The sequence below is a fragment of the Sus scrofa genome, chromosome 5 (genome assembly GCF_000003025.6).
Source record: "Sus scrofa isolate TJ Tabasco breed Duroc chromosome 5, Sscrofa11.1, whole genome shotgun sequence".
NCBI classification, from domain to species: domain Eukaryota; kingdom Metazoa; phylum Chordata; class Mammalia; order Artiodactyla; family Suidae; genus Sus; species Sus scrofa.
The window spans coordinates 34,002,192-34,029,055 of NC_010447.5; the positions used below are offsets into that span (position 1 = coordinate 34,002,192).

Sequence of the window (26,864 nt, forward strand, 5' to 3'; positions counted from 1 at the left end):
AATGATGTTAATAACAGCTAATCTTCACTAGGCACCCTGTGTCATGAAGTACACGAAGTATTTTGCATATATTAAACCATTTGATTTCTTAACGACTTAGGTAGGTAGTTTTATTATCCCCACTTATTGGGGCTATTAGATAACTAGCCCAAGATCACCGATACAGATTCTAGGTGCCAACCCCAAACACAGCAATTCTGATTTCTATAGCCATACACATACTCTTCTCTACTAACTCCAATAGACGTGATCAATATAAAAAAAAGTGTGTGTGTCCTACTGCACACATATATCATGTATATGTGTATATCTCTTTTACTAAACATAGAAACGCGTACTGTGATGTGACTGCTTCTTTTTGATTAGATTTTCGGGATCCTGGTTTGTATTTTCACTTTTCCTCTCTGGAGAACCTAAAGTGAGGTGGAAGTTTGACAAAAGAGTTGACATAAAAGGACGAGAGAGGGCAGGTACAGAAACATTCTCGAATGCTCTAACAGCTGCTGGAATGCTGGGATCTAGGTTCTATCAGACTCCTCCCACCCATCCCCCGAGAGACAGACACACGCACGCAAGCACCGGCGCGCGCACACACAGACACACACACACACACACTCACATGCACATTGTAAGGTACAAATGCACGCCAAGTCTCACGTTGGTTCTAGCGGTTCTCAACTCACATCGAAGGTTCATTTTCCGACACCTGGAGAGCTCAACACGCTTCAAGTGAATCCGAGACCGCCTGTTGAGCCCAAGGAAACAGGGCTCAGAGCGGGTTCGCCCTGGTTCCCAGGGAAACCGCCCGCGGAGGCACCTGGGGCGGCAGCCCCACACCTGCGAAGAGCCCCGCCTGGCGCCAGGGGGCGCGGCAGCGCGTCGGCCTCTCTGGCCCCGCGCTCGTCCGCCCCGCCCCCTCCCCGCCCCTATCCCCGCCTTCCTCCGCGGGGGCCCGACCGCTCCCGGCTCCTGGCCAGGCTCCCGGCGCAGGCGCAGTCCCGCACTCCCTCGGCCGTGCACCCGCCGCGGTGGAGTGTAGCGGCGTCGGCCGGCAGTCCTCCTCTCCCTCAGACTGCTTCGAGGCGCGCTCTTTGAGGCTCTACGAGCGCCCCTGAGCGCGGGCCGCGGCAGCGGTGAGTTTGCCAGGTGAGTGCGGTAGCGGGAGGGAGAGGCCCGGGACGCGGAGCACCGCCCCCCTCAGCGCCCGCCTCCCGCGAGCCGGCCTGGAGGGGCGGCCGCGGCAGGTGCAAGTGAGGGCGCGGCGCGCGGGGACCCTGTCCTGGCCCGACGAGCGCGCTCCCCGGTTTGGGCTCGCGGGCTTCGGGACCTCAGGGGCGGCGGCGGGGGCTTGGCGCCTCGGGGCATCAGGGCGCCCCCTGGGGCCGCGGTGGGCGGCGGGCGGCGGCGGCTCCTCCTCTGTCCCCCGGGCCCAGGCGCGTTACTCATTAACTGCGCAGTCCCGAGTGCCCAAGGCGGGAGCCCGACGCCCGGGGCGGGGAGCGGGACGCCGGGTTACCTGTCGGCCGGGCGCGCGCGCAGCCAGGAGCTGGGGGCCTGGGATCTTGGGGGAGTGTAAAGAGAGTTCCCGAACAAGTCTGGAGCCTAGCGCGGCGCGGAAGCTGCACCCGGCGAGGCAGTAGGCGTGGACCGGGGGGTCCTGGGGACCGAGAGCCCGGGCACCGCGCCGAGGCGTAGAGGTCACTCTCGCCAGGTTTCGGCGAAACCTGGTGGGCAAGAGCCGGTGCCCGGAGTCTCGCCTTAGAAGGCAGCTCAGTGCAGCCTGACTTTTGTTTCGGGGAGTTGAGAGGAGCTGCACAGACATAATTGTAATTGCGCTGCCCTTCCAGCGTGGACAACTCGCTCCGACCGCCCCGGGAAAAGCGAGCTTAATGGACTCTGGAAGTGGTGATGTTAGATGGAATCTGCGGCACGTGAAGAGTTGCCAGTTGTTATGGGATTAAAACAAAACCTGTAATGGCTAAAGGGTAAGGTCTTGAAAATTAAGAGCGCTCAGTTAATACCGATTATGAAGAAGCTAACAGTTTAGTTTCGTGGAAATGTATTATATTCCAAGGCTACCTGTTTCCCACTCCTCTGTTTCCCCTTCCAACTCCTTCATTTCAGAGTAGGGAAAGAGCTGTGTAATCTTTTGCCGTGGAATGATTACATAATTTGAGGAGAGGCCGATAAGAGGATTAAAACAAAACTGTTCTATTGTAAATCTGTTGAAAGGCCCAGTTTCTGTTCATTATCCTCAATCTTATTTTGTGCATGCCATTTTAAAGAAAAAAAAAATGGTGAATGACATATCAAGGAGAAAAGAGGCAGGATGGAGAAAAGGGCCAGAATAGATTTGTAGACCAATCATAGTCAATATTTGATACTGTTAAATATTCCAAAAGTTTTATGGGGCTTTGTTCTGTTAACATTTGTTATTTATTTGCTGGTACCATGCATTTTGATAGGACGTTTCATGTTTGGACAGATACTGTATCCCAAATATGGTTTCTGTGATCTAATCCTAAAGCCCTTGTAGAATTTATAGAAATACACTTGCAGCTATATAGTTTTACTACAGTAGCATATTTCTTACTATTAGAAGAAGAGCCTTTTCATTTTTTTCTTTTTCCACTGTGGTAACGTTATATATTTATGCTTACCTTTGTGAACCCAAGTGGGACCGTTTAATGTAACTTTTCCTTAAATGTTCGGCAAACAACTCATCTGTGGTATTGAATGCCTCTAACTTTTCACCAGGATGGATACATGATGTTCACCTGCTTTGTGAATTCTCTGACTAGTGGGGTTTCTAATTAGATCCAGTTGTAGCTTTTGAATTCGTATAGCTGTGTATATGCTCTCTTTCATTTTATTTTCCTCCAATTTTCACTAAACTTTCAACTCCTGCAACACACACATAGACACTCTACAAATAATTTTTAAAATTGAGTCTTGGAAGTCTTTGTCATCACCTCGTTTTTTGATATGGTAGAACAAAAACTTGTAGATTACAGCAATTTTACATGTATTACTGTAGTTAGTATACCTTTTCCTCCTCCTTTTCTGAGCAGAACTCACTGGATCAGTTTTAATGAAAAATTACTTCCCTGTTTTTTAGCATTTTAGCTCCATTACTTGCTATGCATATGACTTTGAGTAAATCATTTAACTTCTGAGCTTATTTTTTTCCATTTATAAATGGATATAGTAATAGGTTGAACCATATGAATTTGCCAGTATTCTGCTGTTGTAACTATGGCTCAACCTAGAATGAACTTCCTTATAGTGGCATGAGAATTAAATGGGATACTCCATGTGGGAGGTGGGGGAGAGGAACAGATAGCTGGAGAGAGGGCCATGCTTGTTGCTTCAGGTACCTTGACTCCTTTAGTCCTCAGAACATTCCTGGCATATAAGTGGTGTTACTGCTTTTTACAGATTAGGAAATTAAGGCTCAGAGAGGTGAAATAACTTGCCTCTGGTTATTTAGTTGTCAGTGGTCCTGTAGCTGACTAATGGCAGAGCCAGGATTAAACGCCCAGTGTGACTGTCCAAAATGGAACTCCTAACAGGCTTGCTCCTTCCATTCCTGGACCACACCTTCTGTGAAAGAGCTTTGTGACTACAAGAAGACATCCAGATGAAAGATGTTGTTATTATTTGTATTTCTTGTTAAAAAACATCCAGGTTTACTGATGATGGTGATATCTGCACATCTGCTCCTCCTGTGGAGTCTAGCGCTTGTGGTGTATCAGGTTCTGGTCTAAACATCATGCCAACTCAAAACTGACTCTCACAGTGACCTAAGAGTTAGGTAATACTTTATCACGTTTTATAGTTGAGAAGATTGAGGCACTGAGAGGTTATGGAGCTTGCTTCAGGTCACACAGCTAATTAAGTGAGAGAAATAGATTAGAAGGCAGGCAGTTTGTTTTTGATGTCCATGCTTTTAACCACTACACTCTACTCCTTCATGTGTTAGGTTGTCATGCTGAAGAATTGGTTTTAATTAGCTTTTATGAGATACTTAATATTGGTGTAATAAGTAATTCTTAATGTGTCACCAGAGATTTTTAAATCGGATATTCATTGAGCTTCTACCCTGCAAGTCACAGTGGGGGTTAAAGGAAAGACTTTATAAGGAGTCTGGAAGGTAAACCATATAATCATTCCCATGTCTATTATAAGTTCCTCAAAATTTAGAAGGCACCTTCACATACCTATGTTGTTACTGTAACTTTAATGAGTGCCAAATAAGACAAAGTGCTGGAGTAGTTGGAGAGCGGGGAGGATGGAAGGATGAGTTATTGGTGAAGCTATTTGTGTGTTGAGGGAAAGCTTTGAGGATATTCTGAGGGAATACTCTTTTTCAAACTAAACCTTTGTGCTATACATAATTCTATTTAAGATGTAGTTCAACAAAGGGTAAGAAATTGGTTACTAAATTACTTCCTTAAATACACCTCATATCCTAAAAAGAAACTACTGAGCTTTTGAAAACTCCTTTCTAGCTATTTTCTCTTTTTTCTGTACTGCTGTACTCTTTTTTCTGTACCTTTGCCAGGTAGTACTTTGTTTTTCTTTTATGCTTCAAAGTACTGAGTACATGCCTCTATTTTAGTGTTTTAATCTTTTTCTTTTTCTTTCTTTTTTTTTTTTTTTCTAGGGCCACACCTGCAGCATATGGAGGTTCCCAGGCTAGAGGTCCAATCACAGCTGTAGCCGCCAGCCTACACCACAGCCACAGCAATGCAGGATCCAAGTCACTTCCTCGACCTACACCACAGCTCACGGCATCTTTAACCCACTGATCAAGGCCAGGGACCAAATCTGCGTCCTCATAGATGCCAGTCGGGTTCACTAACCACTGAGCCATGAGGGGAACTCCAATTTTGGTATTTAATCTTGACATTTACATTGTATTTGTAAAAGTTTGTTGACAGTGTGGTCTCTTCCTCTAGTGTACCTAAGCTCTGAGGACAGGGTTTAAGTTCATTATTCCATTTTATAGCTTGAGCATTGGGACTGGAATGTAGTAGATATGCTGCTGTGTTTGGTGACGGATGGTCAGTGGAAGAATGTTAGCTTGTACTGAAATCAGTCTAGCAGTGAAACGGAAATGAGTGTCAGAATGAGAATTGAGGGGACTAAGGGAAGGAAGAGAAGGATTCCTACAGGGGGTGGCATTAACTTGCCCTCTCTGTTTCCCTTCCACTTTCCCTTTCAACTTAAAACTAAATGAGATAGTGTCTTTTCTTCCTTTTTTCCTTTTTGAGATCGTTTCTTAAGCTTCAATTGTATACAGAAAAAGAAATGGAAAAGTAATCTTGATTTACAGTAGGATGTCAGCAACATAAAATTAAATAGTTATAGCATTAGGCTAAGATTATTTAGATCGGAGGAAAAAGAAAGAAAATTATCGAAACAATTCAAGTTTGAAAGATTTGTTGCTTGTAGTTAATAGGGATGTAAATATAAGCATAATGGCAGTTGGTGAAATTCTACATAAACATATGAATTGACAATCTAGTAGAAAGAAACTCTGTGCAAGAATGGGCGAGTACCTTAGAAGCATAAAGGAGCATACTGATGACAGCTTCGAACCAACCAAATAAGTAAACTGTCATTTGATGTGTCCAGATAATAATATTGAGTATTTATTTGTTTGTGGGTATCCGGTTGACAGATCAGTATAAAAGAGCAACCAAAGTAAGTGTGAAAAACAGTAAGTAAATGTGCATTCATTTCCTGTTATGAAGAGAATTGCTTTTGAACTCTGTACCTCTGAGAGACTTGTTTTCCCCTTTCTTTCCCTTTATCTCAAATAAGGACCCCTTCTAGTTTGTAAGACAGACTCCTTCGTATGCTGTTATATCCCCCATCATTTATTTTTTTAGATATTTATAGGTATCATACATTTGTGTTGTGCTTTACAATCCTTGGAACCTTTTTCTGTTGACAGCTAAGCCATGTGATTTTCTCAAGTGTAGGTAGGGGAGATAATATCACCACCATTATTTTCAACAATCAAATGTCGAAAGTGAAGCTCAGAGAAATTCAGTGACTTGCCCGAGTTCATACAGCCAGTTAATTACAGCACCTGAACTAGAAAGAAGGTTTTCTGAAGCTAGTTTGATCAACTGCTCAGGTTTCCCCATACTTTAAAAACTCAGTTTTTTCAGTCTTGCTGCTCTCTCAGAGTACTTACTGTTTTATCTCTATTTTTAAAACAAAGGTAGCCTAGAGTCGCTATCTCTACTCTCCACTTGTTCTGCTGTTTATTCCCTCTCTAAAGCCTCTTCTTGTTTATTTATTTATCCAATCAATATATACTTCAGTGCCTATTGAATGTTTAGTTGACCTGTATTCTTAACATATATAAAATAAAGAGGCTTCCACTTCTAAGAGAATGTTTGTTTCTTGTATATTTTTGTTCTAAGAATTTGTAGTTAAATGTAATATTAGTAACCCAGTAAGTTCTAAGAATTTTTCTGAAAACCCATAATTTAAGAATCTGCAGGAAGTTCCCTTGTGGTGCAGTGGGTTAAGGATCTGGCATTGCCACAGTGGCGTGGGTTCCATCCCTGGCCCAGGAACTTCCACATGCCGCAAGTGCAGCCAAAAAAAAAAAAAAAAAAAATCTGCAGTAACTAACATCTCTCAGTATGTCAGGTTGTACATTTAAATCCTGTGGAATTAGTAAGTGGGAATTAATTTGTGGACTCTTTTAATAAAAGTGGGATGGTTGTGTAGCTTGATTGGCTATCTAGTTTTTCCCTTGAGTTATTAACTAAATTCACACTTATAAACATAGGCTGCTTCTTAAAATATGAACGTGAATTTTGTTTTGTTACAAGCAAAATGTTAGTTTGGAAACCAGCTTTAGTGAAAGTTAATGAGAAAATGATTTTTTATGTATACGTCTTTTTTTCCCCTTTATTTATATAGTATATGAATAAATCTTAGAACTTTCTAGTTATGGAGAATTTAAAATGAAATAAATAGATGCAAAAGTACAATGAACCTCAAATTTCCCATCATTTACCCCGTCAACAATGGTCAATCCTGCCCCATCTACTTTCTGAATTATTTTGAGCACATTCCAGGCATTGTAGCCTTTCATCCATAAGTATTTCAGTATGTATTTCTAAAAGATAAGGACAGTTAGCTACAGTACTATTACACACTTTTAAAAATTAACACTAATTCCTTGGTATCAAATATCCACAGTTTGTAAAAAATACACCATAAGGCCGCTCTGGTAAAATCAGGCTCTTGGTTTTTATTTATGTGCTGTCCCACCTCCCCTAAGAATTAGAAGGGGCTGAATAAGTATTTTAAATCCCAGCATACAGCAAAATAGATAAGGAAATGCTGATAGCAAAGAAAATATAGGGGAAAAAAATGGAACACAAGGTAATAGCATATGCTTATTTTAGTAGCAATACTTTAGAGAAACTTTAGTTTTTTCTTTCTCAGAGTAAAACAAGCTATCAAAGATTAAATAGGATTCTTCTGTTTGGATTGTTCGCTTCTTATGGTTGGTTGAGTAAGACTGCCTTAGATATCCTGTGTCTTTTTAAAAATTTTTTTATTTTGTTATGGCTGCTTCCATGGCAAATGGATGTTCCCAGGCCAGGGATTGAATCTGAGCCATAGCTGTGACTTGATCAAACCTTTATCCGAGTCTTATTGCTAGCCCCCCCTTTTAAAAAAATCATTTATATATATATATTTTTTTCTACTGTACAACATGGTGACCCAGTTACACTTACATGTATACATTCTTTTTCTCACATTATCATGTTCCATCATAAGTGACTAGACAGAGTTCCCAGTGCTACACAGGAGGATCCCATGGCTAATCCATCCTGAAGGCAACATTCTACATCTATTCACCCCAAGCTCCCAGTTCTTCCCACTCCCTCCCCTTCCCCCTTGGCAACCACAAGTCTGTTCTCCAAGTCCGTGATTTTCTTTTCTGTGGAAAGGGTCCTTTGTGCCGTCTATTAGATTGAAGATATAAGTGATATCATATGGTACTTGTCTTTCTCTTTCTGACTTACTTCACTCAGTATGAGAGTCTCTAGTTCCATCCATGTTGCTGCAAATGGCACTATTTTGTTCTTTTTTATGGCCGAGTAGTATTCCATTGTGTATATATACACCATATCTTCCTGATCCAATCATCTGTCAATGGACATTTGGGTTGATTCCATGTCTTGGCTATTGTGAATAGTGTTGCAATGAACACGTGGGTGCATGTGTCTTTTTTAAGGAGAGTTTTGTCTGGATATATGCCCAAGAGTGGGATTGCTGGGTCATATGGTAGTTCTATGTATAGTTTTCTAAGATACCTCCATACTGTTCTCCATAGTGGTTGTACCAGCTTACATTCCCACCAGCACTGCAGTACATATTTTCTCCACACCCCCTCCAGCATTTGTTATTTGTGGACTTATTAATGATGGCCATTCTGACTGGTGTGAGATGGTATATCCTGGTAGTTTTGATTTGCATTTCTCTAATAATCAGGGATGTTGAGCATTGTTTCACGTGCTTGTTGGCCATCTGTATATCTTCCTTGAAGAACAGTCTATTCAGGTCCTTTGCCCGGTTTTCAATTGGGTAACGCCCTTTTAAGTGACTGTTGGATGGAGTGGAGTCAGGTTTTGGAGTCACACACACCAGAGTTTGAATCCTTGGTCTGTTATTTATAGATTGTTTGATCTTGACAAAAATTAATCTCTCATCCTCAGTTTCTGTATCTGTAAAATAGATAATAAGAATTACTTCAAAGGGAAAGCTGTAAGGAATAACTAGAATAATGTATATAATGTATATGTCACACATACAGAATGTAATAATGTAATACATGTGTGTATATGTCGAAATGTAGATGAAGCTATTGTTCTGAATGTTTTTCACGTATAGATCTATATGCCTCCATCCTCTCATTCACAGTGCATGACCTTGGCATCAGATCAGACCATCATAATCTCTTGCCCAGCCTGTTGCAGCAACCTCTTAACTAACTGCCTCTAGTCTCTCTCTAATTAAAGTCCTTGTTGCCATGGGAGTCATTTTTCTAATGACGTCATGGTACATCTGTACTTCTTAAAATGTAGATCTGAGCATCTCTTCAGGATAATCTCCAAGCAACATTTTCCATGTTAAACGATGCTTTTAATTATCTGTCACATAGCTGCCTCTCTAGCCTGATTTTCTGTCATGCTTTTTGGGTGATTAGTTTCATTAGTGCCAAACAAACCCATATTCCCTGACTGCCTTGTCTTATTTCCCTGCCTCGCCCATCCACTGGACTCTCACTCAGCATTTAAAAATCTGGCTTATATTTTACTTCTCCTTGAAACTTTCTCTTCCTCCGTCTCTCCCCACAACCCTTAGGGTAATCATTTAGGCCCTGTGCCTTCTCTTTTGTCCATTTTAGAACTTAGTTCCAGGATTTGCCCTGAGGAGTTGAAGCTGATGATTATCCTTCCACTAAAACTACGATAAATATAATTGATAAAAATTATTAAGTACACTTATTTTATACTTTAATTTATTTATAAAATATGTTTAATAAGTGTATACATTATTAAGTTTTTTAGGCATTCATTAAATTAGTTAATGCACATGAAATTCTTAGCCCCATATGGTTGACTGACACATAGTTAACTTTCAGTAAAATGTTGGCTGCTGTTTTGCTGACCTGGAAAGAAGAAATAACATAAAATGCATACTAGGAATCAGAAGCAAATTGTTTTGAACAATTTTTTTAAAAAATTGAGAATCAGCTTTGTTACTTAAAACTGAGTGGTAATAAAGCCAGCCAAGCTGTGATGGTAATTTCCCCAAGAGTTTTTAACGCTGTCATCCTTTTCACTCATTTGTAGTGATGCTTGACAAGTTTAGTTTATGAGTTGGGATAACCTCCACTTGAAATTCATTTTTTAAATTACTCATTACTTAATGCAAAGAGTACTACTGCTTGGAAATAGCAGTTAATTTTATTCATATAAGAACTTTGAATACAAAATAAATCTTAAGTCCTCTATGTACTATTTGAAAGAGCAGAAGATTTTCCAGCAGCTCATTACCAGCTAAATTAAAACATTGTATAGCACAGGGACCTCTACCCAATATTCTGTGATAATCTATATGGGAAAAGAATCTGAAAAAGAGTGGATGAGTGTATGTATAACTGAATCACTTTCTTGTACAGCAGAAATTATCACAACCTTGTAAATCAACTATAATTCAATAAAACTTTAAAACATGGAAAAAATTTATGGAAATTTTACATGCTTGAAAAAGGGACTACATTTAATCTTAAAATAATCTCATTTTCAAGAGTGACTGGAATTTAAATAATGGTTAAATATATGTCCCGGAATAGGGGAGTTCCCGTTGTAGTGCAGCAGAAACGAATCTGATTAGCATCCATGAGGACACAGGTTCTATCCCTGGCCTCGCTCAGTGGGCTAAGGATCTGTCATTGCTGTGGCTGTGGCATAGGCCAGTGGCCACAGCTCTGATTCGACCCTTAGCCTGGGAACCTCCATATGCTGTGAGTTAGAAAACCAACTTACGGGAGTTCCTGTCGTGGCGCAGTGGTTAACGAATCCGACTAGGAACCATGAGGTTGCAGTTCAATCCCTGTCCTTGCTCAGTGGGTTAACGATCTGGCGTTGCCGTGAGCTGTGGTGTGGGTCACAGACGCGGCTCGGATCCCACGTTGCTGTGGCTCTGGCCTAGGCTGGCAGCTCAGCTCCGATTAGACCCCTAGCCTGGGAACCTCCATATGCCGAGGGAGCGGCCCAAGAAATGGCAAAAAGTCAAAAAGTCAAAAAAAAAAAAAAAACAACAACAAAAAAACAAAACAAAAAAGAAAACCAAGCTACGTATTTCCAAATGAGAGAACTGAGATACACATTGCCCAGTAATCTGATAGAAGCAGAATTCAAACCTGCCTCTCTTTGAGCTTTGCATCTTATGTTCCTAGTAAAAATATTTGTATTTTCCATAAATGCTTTGCTCTCATACTTTAGACATGCCTAAGTTCTTCCAAGGGCACCTGTGATGTGGCAGCACTAGATCCTTAACCTGCTGTTAAGGAATCTAAGCTGCCCCTGTGATGTGGCAGCACTAGATCCTTAACCTGTTGTGCCACAGTGGGAACTCCATCCCAGGGATGGACTGATGGATTTTAATTCAACTTAAGGAGAAACATTTTTACTCAAAAACTATCTAATGGTGGAACAGCAAAACAATTCTAGTGGTGGTAGTGTGGTGCGGTGGTTAAAAGCCTAGGACTCTGGAGTCTGACAGACATAGGTTTTAATCCCAGCTACCCTAAACTGTAATTTCCTCAACTGTACATGTACTGGAACTATACCTGATATTAAGTGCTCAGCTTTAGTAAATGACAGCTTAGCTCTTATTATGGGAGAAATAGCACTGTAATCCCATGAGACTGGGACTGGTAGTTGGATGGCCCCGCAACACATTCCTTCCTTCTCCCCCTGGATTATTTTGAAGCAAATCCAGGTAATTTTATTTCATCTATAAACACGTCAGGGTGTATCTCTAAAGGATAAGAATTTTTTTTACATAATCGTAATACCATTATTACCCCTAAAAACGGACCATGATTCATAATATCAGTAATATCCATTGTTCAAGTTCCCTTGATTGTCTTATAATATGTTTTTATATTTGGTTAATTCAAATAAGAATTCAAACAAGGTCCACACATCATATTTCATTGTATTTCTTAAGTGTCCTTATAAATTCCCTTTTTCCATTTTTATTTATTGAGAAAACCAGGTGGTTTATCCGGTAGAGTTTCCCAAAGTCTAGATTTGGCTGTTTTTGTCCATATGGTGTTATTTTTAATATGTTCCTCCAACCTCTGTATTTCCTATAAACTGATGAACATTTAGAGGGTTGACGGCATTGGGGTTGTTTTTGTTTTGTTTTTTTTTTTATTAGTGCAGAATGCTTCAAGGATGATGGTAGTTTCATTTCCTGTTTTGCCACATAATTTTTATTATGTCTGATTTTCTCCCTTTTTGTGATAATTTGTCATTTGTGAGTTCAGGTACTGTCATTCTGATCTATTAATTATAAAGTCCCCTAGATTTTACCTTAGAGTTTTAATAGTTATTGATAATCATTGCCTAGACTCATTTTATTAGGGTTGCAGAGTTTTATTTATTAAGTGGGATTCTTTCAAAAGAAGGACCTTTTTTTTCCATAAACTATTTAGTTCTCTGATGTATGGGGAAGCCAGGATAAATACTTAATTCTTTATTTTGTCAATTTTCGAAATAGTGAATTGGTTCCATAGCACTGATCAAAAAGGACTAGTGAAAATTTTTTTTGTTTTATTTTCAGTACATGAACTCATGGGTTGAAAACTATTTTTTTGTTTGTCCTTTACAGATGTTATTCTTTTTGATATTCAGATTGTCCATCTTAGGTCAGTAGAATCCTTTCGATACCACTCCAGTAGTCTTTGATAGCTTTCTTGCTTCCTAACAAGATGTGCCAGGGTCCTTTTGTACATTACTGCCCAGGGCCTGGAATCAGACATTTCTCTGGGGAGCCCTTGTTCTTTTTTTGCAGGAAATGTTATTACTCTAGGCACAAGGGGTACTCATTGCTCCTCAGTTGGTTATTGCTATTATACCTTTTCAGTGGATAAAGGTAAGCATTTTTTTAAATAGAAAAATTTTTCCTGATATTTCTGATTCATGTTTAAAACTTAAGAGTTTTAAATTTCTTGATATTATATCTATCTTTCTCTTATGCTAAAAATCTTACTTCTGAATGACATTAATCTTTTTTTTTTTTTTTTTTTTTTGTCTTTTTTGTCTTTTTAGGGCCGCACCCGTGGCATATGGACGTTTCTAGGCTAGGGGTCTAATCGGAGATGTAGCCGCCGACCACATCTGCGACCTACACCACAGCTCACAGCAACGCTGGATCCTTAACCCGCTGAGCAAGGCCAGGGATTGAACCCGCAACCTCCTGGTTCCTAGTCAGATTCATTAACCACTGAGCCACGACGGGAACTCCTCAATAATCTTATATAATAGTTTCAGTATAGCAATATCAGCATTACTGCTAATACAATTACTGAAAATAGTGTACTCTTTTTTATTTTTATTTTTTATTTATTTATTTATTTTATTTATTTATTTATTTATTTATTTTTTGGTCTTTTTTTGCTATTTCTTTGGGCCGCTTCCGCGGCATATGGAGGTTCCCAGGCTAGGGGTCTAATCGGAGCTGTAGCCACTGGCCTACGCCAGAGCCACAGCAACGCGGGATCCGAGCCGCGTCTGCAACCTACACCACAGCTCATGGCAACGCCGGATCGTTAACCCACTGAGCAAGGGCAGGGACCGAACCCGCAACCTCATGGTTCCTAGTCGGATTCGTTAACCACTGCGCCACGACGGGAACTCCCAGTGTACTCTTTTTTAAACTTCCTTTTGTCTTTAAAATATATTCTGCTATGGATATACAGTTTTATTACTATATTTTAAAATCATTTGAAATAGTTCTTTTTGATGGTTAAACTACCATGTCAATACATAGCTAGCTTCATTTGTTTTATTTTTAGAGGTTCTTTTTTAAAATCTAAATTTGTTTTATCATTTATATGGTTCCAAGTTCAAATTCATGTCTGCAAAGCAGGGTACATTTGGAAAAGTCTAGATTTTGTGCCTGCCTCCTCTTCCTGTTCTCGCCCTTTTCCTAAAGGTAACTTTTTAAAAAATTAGGTTTTGGTTTATCCTTCTATTTCTAAAATGTAAGTACTTTTAAATATATGTATATATTATATACACATGCAAATAAATTTATATTAAGGTAGCTTTCTATACACAGTTTCTTGTTTTTTAACTTGTCAACGTATCCTCAGGGTCACTTCATAGCAGTATGTAGATATTATTCATTTATTTTTATAGCTATATGGTGCTTCACTATGAGGAGGTACATTTGTTAGTTCATTGAGTCTTTTGCTGATGCTCTTGGCCACGTGCATACATCTTGTTTATTTTGCCTATTTATCTTTGGGATAAAGTTCACTAAGTGAACAATGTTAGGTCATAGGTTCAGTGAATGTGTCATTTTGCTAGATGTTGTCCAATTTTTCTCCATATGATTTGTGCCATTTTATGTTTCCAGAAATGAAAATGATTTCACACTGCAAAATTCAGTGAACTTCTTAGGTATTGAGAAGTGATTTAGAAGTATAGGGCTAGAAGAAAGGAAATATTATAGTTCCTGATAAAATGTCAAAGTTTAATGAAAATCTCATTTCTACCATAAAGTGAATTGATTAATAAACTCTATTCAAGTGAAAATGAAAAATTCAGGGTGAGATGTTTGCTTTGGTACTATGTGTGTATTATGAATAATGAATGAAAAATATTATTTTGGAAAATGATAAATTATAATTGAGTTTTAAGTACTTTAAATTCCTTGATAATATGAATATTTCAGGTAAAAAAGCAAGGATTAGTTTCATCTTAAGTACTGAAATTACTGTTTGCTACAATAAAGAAAACATTCATTGGATTTGAAATTTGGCATTTGTGGATTTAATAGTTACAGTTTTGTCTGTTCATATATAGTTGATTTTCAGTATCCACAAGACATTGGTTCCAGAACTCATCCCCTCCTCAGTACCAAAACCCCCAGATACTCAAGTCCTTTATAATGACGTAGGATTGGCATGTAACCTGTGCACATCCTCCTGTATACTTTAAGTGATCTCTTATAATCTTATAATAGCTAATACAGTATAAATTCTGTGTAAGTAGTTGCCAGTGTGTAGCAAATTCAAGTATTTGTTTTTGGAACATCCAGAAATTTTTTTTTCCGAATATTTTCTTTCTGAGGATGCGGAACCCTTGGATATGGAGAACTGACTATACATCCTCGAAGGTCTGAGACATGCAGTAATCTGTAATTTTGAAAAAATATGTAAATATTTTCTCAACGCTCTTCCTTCCCAACTTTATTGCAGTCTTTGTTGTTCCCTACTTGTCTTATTTTTAACACTTCTTTTGTTAAGAGTATGAGGGAGTAAATTTTTTTACTCAGTTTAATGAATGAAGAGTTTAAAAATGAAATTAGGAGCTATATTGGTGCTTGCGTTTGGGAATTTTTGGAAGTTCTGGGAAGGCATTAGTCATGATTATCGAAGTAGGAAAGAAAAAACTGGGATGAGTGATTGGCTTGAGATTATAGAGGACCTTGATTTTCAGGATAACAAGTTTGGAATTTATTCTGTAGACAGTGGGAAATCCATAGAGGTATAAAACTGTATATTTTTCAAGTGAAAAACTTGAATAGTATACTTTTTAGTTTTCGTGTCAACTTTGTGATATAACTGTGTAGTTATATGACATTTTTTTATTTATGGGGAAACTGAAGCATACATGTTCTTATTAATAACAATTTTTTTTTCTTTTTTAGGGCCACACCTGTGGCATATGGAAGTTCCCAGGCTAGGGGCTGAATCAGAGCTGTAGCTGCCAGCCTACACCACAGCTGCTGCAGCACCAGATCTGAGCCACGTCTGCCACCTACACCACAGCTCATGGCAATGGTGGATCCTTAACCCACTGAGCAAGGCCACGTATAAAACTCACATCTTACTGATACAAGTCTGGTTTGCTACCACTGAGCCACAGGGAGAACTCTCAACAAATGTTTATTGAGGCTGTGCTCTGTGCCAGCTACACAGTATGCTGCTAAATACTTTATGTGGATCGTTTCCCTTAATCCTCACAGCAATCTGGAGAAGGGAGGGGTTATTATATTCCTATTCTCATTCCATGAGAGGAGAAATTTAAGGCTTAGAGAAATGTAATACATTATCCTGGATTGGATCCTGGACCTATATAGAACATTAATAAGATAATCAGGAAAATTTGATGGGGTTCTGTCATTTAGATGGTGATAGTGAGTGGTGTCAACTTCCTGATTTTGGTGATGGTGTTGTGATTAGATAGGAGATGTCCTTGTACTTAGGATAAATACACTGAGATATTAAGGGGTAAGGGGCATCATGCCTGAAGCATATTCTCACATGGTTTAATAGTTTCATAATCTGGGTGAAATATATGCAAGAGCTGTGCAACTCTTATGTAAATTTGAAATTATTTCAAATAAAAGAAGGAACAAAAAAACAGTGACTCATCCAAAATCATATAGCCAGTGTGTGGCAGAACAGAACCATTAGTTGAACTTAGGCCTGTCTCATTTCCAACCGTGTGTGTGTCTATGTCTGCTGCCACTTCTACTTATTCTAACCAAAGTCAGGTATAATAGTAAATTTAAAAATATCAAGCAAATTTGTATTCAGTCCTCATTGTTACTTATTAATTACTCCTAACACTTTCAAGTTTATTCCAAGTCAGTCTGCCTTTCATAGTATTTATATTCTGAGGTGACTTAGTGAAAAATGATTGTAATTTTTTTCCCTTTGCTGTCTCTCTCTTTTTTTTTTTTTTTTGCAAGTTTATACTTTATAATGGACTGTTAAACACATTCTATTATTATACATCGTAACTTAATTTTAAATGTCAGTATCTCAAAGGAACCACCTGCTTTTTGTTTTAACATAGGTTATCCTATGATGAGGCTTTTGCTATGGCTAATGATCCCTTGGAAGGCTTCCATGAAGTAAACCTTGCGTCACCTACTTCTCCGGACCTTCTTGGTGTGTATGAACCAGGGACTCAAGAGCAGACTACCTCACCAAGTGTCATCTACCGGCCACATCCTTCAGCTTTATGCTCCGCCCCTATCCAGGCTAATGCCTTAGATGTTTCTGACCTTCCTACACAACCTGTGTATTCATCCCCCAGACGTTTAAACTGCGCAGAATTGTCTAGTGTCAGGTAGGAGATCACCAGAATGCTTATTTTAGAGCATTGTATTAAATGATGTTTGCTTGGTTAACAAGTTTTATTATTTTGGAAAATTTGAGTATTGGAAGGTTTGTCTGTGAAGAGAAATATACATTAATGATCAAGAGCAGAGGTGGCAGAATTTATATGTAAAGGGCCAAATAGAAACTACATTAGGCTTTGTGGGCCACACAGTCTCTGTTGCAACTGTTGGACTCTGCTGTTAAAGTGTGAAAGCAATATAGACAAGTTGTAACTGAGTAAGCTCCAGTAAAACTATATATGGATACTGGATTTTGAATTTCATGTAATTTTCTTGTGCCACTAAATATTATTGATTTTTTTGAATGATTTGAAAATGTAAAAATCATCCTTGGCTTATGGGCTTTAAAAAGCAGGCGGCAGGCTGAATTTGCTCTGCGTTTTGTTGACAGGCCCATGTTCTAGAATAGCACTATCCAATAGAACTTTCTGGGATGATGAGAATATTCTTTTTCTTTGCTGTTTAATATGATAGTCATTAGCCACATGTGACTATAAAAGACTTGAAATATAGTTGCTTTGGCTCAGGACATGCTATTTTATATATAGTGGTGAACAAATTGGATAATGCAGTTATAGATGTGTGTTTATGCTGGTTATATTTCAGCATATGCTTATGTTTTTCAACTCTCCTTTACAGCATTCATGTTACAGACTCAGCACCTTGTTCTACCTCTGGAGTCACGGCTGGGTTAACTAAATTAACTACAAGAAAGGACAACTGTAATGCAGAGAGAGAGTTTTTACAGGGTGCTACTGTAACGGAGGCTTGTGATAGCAGTGAAGATATTTTTGGGTTGAGTACTGATAGTCTGTCCCGTTTACGAAGCCCATCTGTTTTGGAAGTCAGAGAAAAGGGCTATGAAAGACTAAAAGAGGAACTTGCAAAAGCTCAGAGGGTAAGCAAAAAGATATTTTATTCCTCCATATGTTATATCAGAATTAATATTTTTACATGGGGTGGTGACTCAAATGAAATCATTGCATTTCTGCACTTACCTTTGTGTATGCACAGTGTCAGCTTCTGTTGGGCAGCATTTGGGAGTCTGTGAAATTGGCTGGGTGGTAAAGAAGCTCTTCTAAAAGTACTAACTGGAAAAAAGAGATTCTGAAATTCATTTTTTTGCCCCCCTTCATTGCCTAGTCCCTTTCTTGCATTGTCTATAATGCAGATTTGGTGAGTTACGGTCCATGTGTGGGATGGACCTCTGTATATGTGGCTGACTTTGTGGTTATTTCCTTGAAGCCATTCAGTCCAAATTAGTATATTTTGAGGAATTATTTTAGTAGTAGTGCCTTGCCAGTCAGCTGGGTTTGAATATTTTCTGTACCTTGCCTTGGAGAATCTTCTTTTCCTAGTAATTTGTTCTTTTTCCTACTGGGTCATCTTTTAATTTTCTGCTGTTTATTCTTAAATTTGTGGCTATATCTGATTCTTTTTCTGAGTCTGTAATTAAATTTCAAAGGAAAATCTGTAGCACTTAGAAAAAAGGAAAAGTTTCAAATCAATAATCTAGTCTTCCACTTTAATAAACTAGAAAAAAGAAGAGCAAAATGAAATCAAGAGCAAACAGAAGGAAGGAAATAAATAAGAGCAAGAATCAGTGAAATTGAAAACAGAAAAACTAGAGAAAATGAATGAAACATTATTCATTCTTTAAAAAGTTCAATATAATTGAAAAACCTCTAATAAGACTGACAAAAAAGGACAGAAGATGCATGTTATCAAGAGCAGGAATAAAAAAGGGGAAATCACTACAGACCCTGCAGCCATCAAAAATATAATAAAACAACAGCACCAATTCTACATACATAAATTTCAAAACTTAGGTGATATGGGCCAATTCACATTTAGAAAATTGAGACGACAGGGAAAACATTCGATAGCATAATTTCCAGCGCACATGACATTTTAGAAACATATATTCCCATCCTTTCCCCACCAGACTTATCTCTCAAGAGCATGACACTGATTTTTGAATCCCCAGTGCCTAGCATAATACAGTTTGATGCCTGGTGTATATGTCTCTATAAGTGCTTCAATGAGTGGCTAATGGTTAAACAGTCATGTAGACATTTTAAAATTTTTGATTGAACATATTTTATTAGAAAGAAAAATCAGTAGCCTTTTTAATCTTTTCCCAAAGGTAGGGGGTGTGGTGAGATATGGTTATATTTGACTTCTGTCATCTGGCTCAGACTCTTTTGTTTTAATACAGAGTATTATGTGAAATCACAGTTTACACACACACACACACACATTGAACATATATATCCATCTTTGAGAAAACATTGTGGCTACTTATTGATCAGACTGCCTTGCTAATTTCTTAACTCAAGTTGGGAATTTCTTTTGTGGGATTTAGAAGTACTATTGAGGTAATTGAAATGATAATGGTTGTGAAAACATACATATTGTGAATTTTATTATGAAGCATACAAGATAGTATTAATACTTAGAGCTCAAGGCTTGAAAAGGACTCTTGAATATGAAAATATTTCCTGAGTTATGGCAATTCTTTAATCAAATTATGTCAATAGTCATTCCCTTTATTCTGGCTATTTTAAGAGCAGCCAGAAAGCTACTATTTTTCCATCCTTTTACTTTTAAATTATTTTTGTCTCCCTATTTAAGTGGGTTTTCTTAAAGGAAGCATATCATTAGATTTTGATTTTTTATCTTTTCTTATAATCTCTGCTTTTTATTTGGTATGTTTATGTTAGACTTTTTACATTTAATGTGATATGATTTCATTTAAATATGTCTTACTATTTGTCTTGTGTTTGTCTCTTCTGTTTCTTTCCCTTTTTTTCCCTCCCTTTATGCCATCTTTTGGATTAATTACATGCATTTTTATGATTTCGTCTTACCTCCTTTGGCTTATTGGCTGTGGATCTTTGTTTTGCTAATTTAGTGATTGTTTTAGGGTTTATAGTATATATCTTTAACCCTGGTGATTAAATTAAAGATATATACCATAACATGTAGTATAAAATCTTTACAAGAGTATACCATTGACCCTTGGAAATGTGGGGTTAGGCTCACTGACCCCCATGCAGATGAAAATCTGCATATAACTTTACCGCCAGCCCTTTGTATGTGTGGTTCTGCATCCATGGATTCAACCAACTATAGATTGTGTGATACTGTAGCATGTATTTTTTTTTTTTTGTCTTTTGTCTTTTTTTAGGGCTGTACCCATTGGCATATGGAGGTTCCCAGGCTAGGGATCTAATCAGAGCTGCAGCTGCCAGCCTATGCCACAACCATAGCAACATGGGATCTGAGCCACGTTTGTGACCTACGTCACAGCTCATGGTAATGCCAGATCCTTAACCTGCTGAGTGAGGCCAGGGATTGAACCTTTGTCTTTGTGGATGCTAGTCAGATTCGTTTCTGCTGAGCCACGGTGGGAACTCCCTGTAGTATGTATTTATTGAAAAAAAAAATCCATATAATGGACCATGTAGTTCAAACCCATGTTATTTAGGAGTCAACTATACTTCTTTTTTCCTCTGCTGATAAATTTTTTTTAGCTGTTGTATATCTTAAAAGGTCTTTTTTTCACCTTTGTTTTTGAAAGATATTTTCACTGGTAAAGAATTTTAGGTTGATAGTTTTTTTCTTTTAGTACTTTAAAGATGTTGCTCTAGTGTCTTCTGGCTTCCACTGTTTCTTGCAAGAAGTCAGCTGTTATCCTTGCATTTGTTTCTCTCTGCATGTGATATGATATTTCTCTTTATCATGAGCTGTAAGTGATTTGATTATCTTGTGCTTTAGTATAGTTTTCTTCAGGTGTCTTGATCTTGAAATTTGTTGAGCTTTTTGAATTTATAGGTTGTTTATTTTCATAGAAATTGGGAAAGTTTGGCCATTATTATTTTTTTGTCTTTTTGCCTTTTCTAGGGTGCTCCTGTGGCATATGGAGGTTCTCAGGTTAGGGGTCTAATCGGAGCTACAGCTGCCAGCCTACACCAGAGCCACAGCAACTTGGGATCCGAGCCACATCTGCAACCTACACCACAGCTCATGGCAACGCCAGATCCTTAACCCACTGAGCAAGGCCAGGGATTGAACCCACAACTTCATGGTTCCTAGTCAGATTCGTTTACCACTGAGCCACGATGGGAACTCCAATTTTTAAAAAACATTTACACACCTCCTCCGTCTCTCCTCTCCTTTGGGACGCCTATTACATGTACATTGGACTTCTTAAAGTTGCCCTGTAGCTCCCTGGTACTCTACTCATTTATTTTTTAAATCTATTTTCCCTCAGTGTTTCATTGTGGATAATTTCTATTGTTGTGTCTTCAATGTCACTACTGGTTTTTTTCCTGCAGTATCTAATATATTAATATTATACAGTGTATTTTTATTACAAACATTGTTGTCTTTGGAGTTCCTGTCTTGGCGCAGGGGAAATGAATCCAACCAGGAACCATGGGGTTGTGGGTTTGATCCCTGGCCTCGCTCAGTGGGTCAGGGATCCGGCGTTGCCATGAGTGGTGGTATAGCTTGCAGACGCAGCTTGGGTCTGGCGTTGCTGTGGCTCTGGTGTAGGCCGGCAGCAACAACTCCGATTGGACCCCTACCCTGGGAACCTCCATGTGCTGTTTTGGGTCTTTTAAATATTTCACTTGTTTTCTTTTTTCTTTTCTTTCTTTTTTTTTTTTTTTTTTTTTTTTGTCTTTTTGCCATTTCTTGGGCTGCTCCCGCAGCATATGGAGGTTCCCAGGCTAGGGGTCAAATCAGAGCTGTAGCCACTGGCCTGCGCCAGAGCCACAGCAACGTGGGATCTGAGCTGCATCTTAGACCTAACCCACTGAGCAAGGGCAGGGATCGAACCTGCAACCTCATGGTTCCTAGTTGGACTCGTTAACCACTGCACCATGATGGGAACTCCCACTTATTTTCTTTAACACAACTGTTCTGTCTTATAGCTTCTTGAACATATGAAATACAGTTTAATAACATTTAATCCTTCTCTATAACACTTTCATCTCTTCAGTTGATAAGCAGGAACAAATCATAGGCTGCACCTTATTTCCCTTTCTGGAGGATCACTGTCTTTTTTGCCTGATGCCCAGTGTCTTAAAAATCATTTCATACATTTTTTTCCAGTTTTTAAATTATGTCAGGCAGGATGGTAAATATGATCCCTATTACTCTATCTTAATTGAGAGTGAAAGTTCTGTTTTTTTATTTGTATTGTTTGTTTGCTCTGTCCCATTCCAGTTAACCCCAGCACAGAAGTCTACACTTAACACACACACTTCACTAATTTTGAGCTTCATGAGGATTAGGATTACATGTGTTTTTGCTCATGTTTATATCTCTAGCACATAATGGGTTCTTAATACATTTTGTTGATTAAATTAATTTATACATGTGTATGCAGTTACACTGTTTTGTAAATAGACACACTTGCATAATATATAATATGCTGGTTGCTTGTCAGGTACCCCTGTGTTTTAGTGACAACTTAATAGAAGCTCATTTTTATTTGTTTAACACGTTAAAGTAGATGTTCCTAATTCACTGGCAGTTCTTTGTGAAATAATTTGGGGATCTGTGTTTCTTCTCTCATGGATCTTTGTAATCTTTTGGAGTTTTATTATCTGTATCTAACCAACGAGATGAAGGGAAAAGAAAAGTTGGAGAAAGCACACCTACTTGACTCAAAAGTGATACACATAATATTTACTCGCATTCCATTGGTGTGAACCCGTTTTGTGCTGTTACTTAGATGTGTATGCTAGGAAATATAGTCCTTGGTGGGGCAGCCACTTACCAGCAACAAATCCATCCTGTGGGTATGTGTAGGGGGAGCGACCCTGTGATTATTGATTTTCAGGTGCAGAGATGCCAAAGATGGTGATGTAGTGATTCTTCACTCGTTTGGCCTTCCACAGGACATTGATGGACAGCTTTTGGTGGACTCTTAAGGCAGAAGCTGAGTTTTAGTACATGTTTTTAAAAAATGTAGATTCCTGGAGTCTACTCCAGATTTTTTTGAAATAAAATTATTGTATTGAGGCTTGAGGATATGTATTTTCCACAAAACTGCCCTGTTCTTTCTTTTTCTTTTTAAATTGAAGTATAGTCGACTTACAACGTTACATTAGGTTTTGGTGTACAGCACCCTATTGATTCTTATATTCACTAAAGTATAAGGTGTTACTTTCAACTTTTAATTATTCTTCCTTAAAAGGAAACAAAATGACTTAGAAAATAAAAATCCAGTGGAATAGCTTACAGCCAGAGAAGGTCATTCGAAAACACGTACTTGTAGCAAATCCATGTTTGGCATGGTCCTGCTACTCTTGAGGTGTTTACTAATTGGGGGGAAAAGACACGCATGCATGGCAGTGTTCCATTGATTCTGAATTGTACATTTTCCGTCACTTTAACATCTCTGAAATCAGTTTGAGTTTTGAAATTGCTCTCAGCTGGGCAGCAGTCATGACAGTTGTCATTTTCTGCTTGTCCTTGAACTTGGTTATGTAGCTATTCATGTTATTATTAACTCAGTTGAATCATGTGAATTGGGTGCTGTATTTGTTGCTCTTATTTACCAGGTGAAATATCTTCCAAAGGATCTCACTGTGATGTGACATCACAACAAAATGCAAGGTTGAAAAGAGTGACATATGATAAAAATCTGTGTCTCCATCAGTTTAAAAGAGTTCTTCCTATGAAGTAAAAAATGAAAATTCTAAGTTAAAAAAAAAAAGCCATTGGATCATAGTTTCATTGCCAGTATTTTTCTTTCTTGATGTATAAAGTGTTTATCTTAAAAATAATGTCTTATGTTTGATGAAATATACTTGGTCATAGAGTCCTGATATTCTGTTTTAAATATCTCTCAAATGTCTTTTCTCTGGTACTGTTATTCTTAAGTCTGTATTGCTTGCCTAAAATGTTGCAATACTCAGCTGTTTCCCCTGTCTCCAGTGTTTTTGTTTTTACCTAGCCACACTGTTCCAATTATTGTTTAGCAATGCAGATCTGATTATCACTATCCTCTTTAAAAATCCTTCAGTGACTTCCTTGTTGCCTTTGAGATGATTTCCCCTTTTCTTTCAAGTAAGTCCTACTTTCTTAGCCAAGGCTTTTCAGGACTGGCATAAACCAGACTTTCTGGCATTATCTAACTGTATGGCATCTATCTCTCTTCCATCTTTAGCTACTGTAGAACACACTGTTTTAATTTTTCCTTTACATTTGGCAAACTCCTACTTTTTCTAGTATGTACACACCACTAGTATAGCCATTATCAATTTTTTTTGTGGATCTGTTTAAAGATTTGCTGCCCTCATTAGGCAATAGCTTTGTAAAAAGCATGGATTGGGCCTCATTCCTTTTCTGTTTCTGGCACCTAGATGCATTCACATGAAATCAATGTTTGTTGAAGGAGTGACTTTGAATTTTTTTTGGGGGGTGGGGTGCACACCCGTGACACATGGAAGCTCTCAGGCTGGGAGTGGAATCGGAGCCACAACTGCAGGCTTACGCCACAGCCACAGGGATACCAGATCCGAGCTGCAACCACGACCTACCCCACAGCTCACAGCAATGCCACATCCCTGACTCACTGAATGAGGCCAGGGATTGAATCCTCATCCTCATGGATACTAGTCAGATTCCTTTCTACTGCGCCACAAAGGGAACTCCAGGAGTGAATTTTAAATAGCTGCTGTATTACAGCATAAGGTACTGATAATGGAAAGCACAAGTGACATTCTAAAAAATATTCACGGGAAATACAAATTTGATTTCATGTAGATGTATTGAATTGTACCTAGAAGCATTAAGATAAACTAGTCGGACATTTATGGTCAGTCCAGGCGGATGAGATCAGATTGGGAACTGAAACAAGAATGAATCAGACCATTTTAACTCTAGTTTTTCAGTATGGATGAAGGGCAGTAACTCTGAAAAGGGAAACTGAGCACATGTTGTAGAGGATCTTTAGTGTCAAGATGACATTTATGATACTTGGTGTCGTAAATGATGATAGGGAGCTAATGTATATGTATTGCTCTAAGGGTTGGAAGCTTCTCAAGGGGACAGTATCTTATTTGGTTTTGTGTCCTGAGGTTTTGTTACTATAGTACCTAGCTAGCAGGAAATGTTGAATGAATTGACTTAGTTTTCATATATACTTAAAAAATTGTAAAATTTTAGAGTTTAGAAGAACCTAGTATTAAATTTTTGCATTTGTGGATTTATAACTTAATTCAGAGAGGATTGGTATCTTTATGATGACTTCTAGCAGAGAATATAATATAAGGAAAAAATTTCCTTTTTTGTTTTGGTCTACTTTTGTATTTTGTATTTGAGAATATTTTAAAGTTTCATTTTGTGTTGTTGTCTTTAACATTGTGAAGTTTCCTTTATCTTCTTTAATACTTTTGCTCTGCATTAGGCCTAGTCTGATATCATGATTGAGATCTTTATTTTGTTTTTATTTATATTTTTAGTATACTTCTGCCTATCCCTTTTTTTAAAAAAAATCTGTCTGAATCACTTCATTTTAGGTATGTCTATTGCATACAGTGTAGAGATGGGTTTTACTTTTTTTTCCAATCTGAAAATCATTTTCTTTTAATAAGTGAGTCACACACATTTATATTTCTTGGTAAGTATGCTGCATTTAGGCTTGTTTCTGTCACATAGTTTTCAAATGTCTACTCAGTGTATACAGATCTTTTTACTATGTGTCTGTTTTCTTTGTGCCCTCTTCCTTTTTTCCCTTTTTTGTATTTGAGGTTTGGTTTCCATTTTAGTTGTTACCTTGAATAAAAGAATTTCCCTTAGCCCTTTGAACATACTGACTTTGTTCCTTACCATAAGCAATGCTATAAAATATCTAGTAACTATTTGTTTCCTTCTCCTTTATCATTTAATTTTGGTTATGAGTATTAATGTTAATCTCCAGGGTGTTAAATATGTTTAGGTTTACACTAATTGATTTGTGAACCTCAAGTTCTCTTTATTCCCAATTAATATTTAAGGAATGAGTGAATTTAATTTCATCTTTCTCTTATGTTTGTTTGTTTGTTGCATGTTATCTTTACATTTCTAAAGCTTATAACATTTATGTAACTGTTTTGTCAGCTTTATTCCTATTTTTAAAAATAGACTTTTTAGAAGAGCAGTTTGAGGTTCACAGCAGAATTGAGAGACCCCGGAGTTCCCGTCGTGGCACAGTGGTTAATGAATCCGACTAGGAACCATGAGGTTGCGGGTTCGATCCCTGTCCTTGTTCAGTGGGTTAAGGATCCGGCGTTGCCGCCAGCCGTGGTGTAGGTCTCAGATGCGGCTCGGATCCCGCGTTGCTGTGGCTGTGGTGTAGGCCAGCGGCTACAGCTCCAATAGACCCCTAGCCTGGGAACCTCCATATGCCGCGGGAGCAGCCCAAGAAATGGCAAAAAGACAAAAAAAAAAAAAAAAAAAAAAAGAATTGAGAGACCCCTGTTCCCCACATCTGCACAGCCTTTCCCACTGTGAACATCTCGCCCCAGAATGGTACATTTGTTACACGTGGTGAACCTACATTGACATGTCATTATCCCCCATTTACTATTATTAGAGGTCATCCTTGGTGTTGTACTTTCTATGGTTTTGAGAAAAATCTAATGATATGTATCTATCATTGTAGTATCATATGGAATAGTTTCATTGTCCTAAAAATCCTCCATGCTCTACCTATTCATCCCTCCTGTCCCCCAGTCCCTGGCAGTCCCTGGTCTTTTTTACTGTTTCCATAATTTTCCCTTTTTTAGATTGTCATGTAGTTGGATTCATACAGTATGTAGCCTTTTCAGACTGGATTCTTTTATCTAGTCATGGATTTATTTTCCTTGATGTCTTTTCATAGC

General features: G+C 38.4%; 1 protein-coding gene across 10 annotated transcripts in view; it reads left to right on the plus strand.

Moving 5' to 3' along the window:
* RAB3IP (RAB3A interacting protein) overlaps nt 601–26,864 on the plus strand; it is a 51,102-nt gene continuing 24,838 nt past the window's right edge. For 4 of the 10 annotated variants that reach the window (XR_002344018.1, XM_021091977.1, XM_021091981.1 and 1 more), the window contains exons 1-4: nt 1,000–1,146; nt 1,848–1,985; nt 16,653–16,928; nt 17,620–17,878. Coding sequence is in view for 8 of the 10 variants with exons in the window: in XM_021091977.1 (XP_020947636.1) it covers nt 1,975–1,985; nt 16,653–16,928; nt 17,620–17,878 (546 nt within the window). In the remaining 2 variants the exon portion in view is untranslated. Of the gene's footprint in view, nt 1,147–1,284; nt 1,304–1,847; nt 1,986–16,652; nt 16,929–17,619; nt 17,879–26,864 lie in introns of those variants that run through there. The other 6 variants (XM_021091979.1, XM_021091980.1, XM_021091982.1 and 3 more) reach the window with 4 other exon arrangements.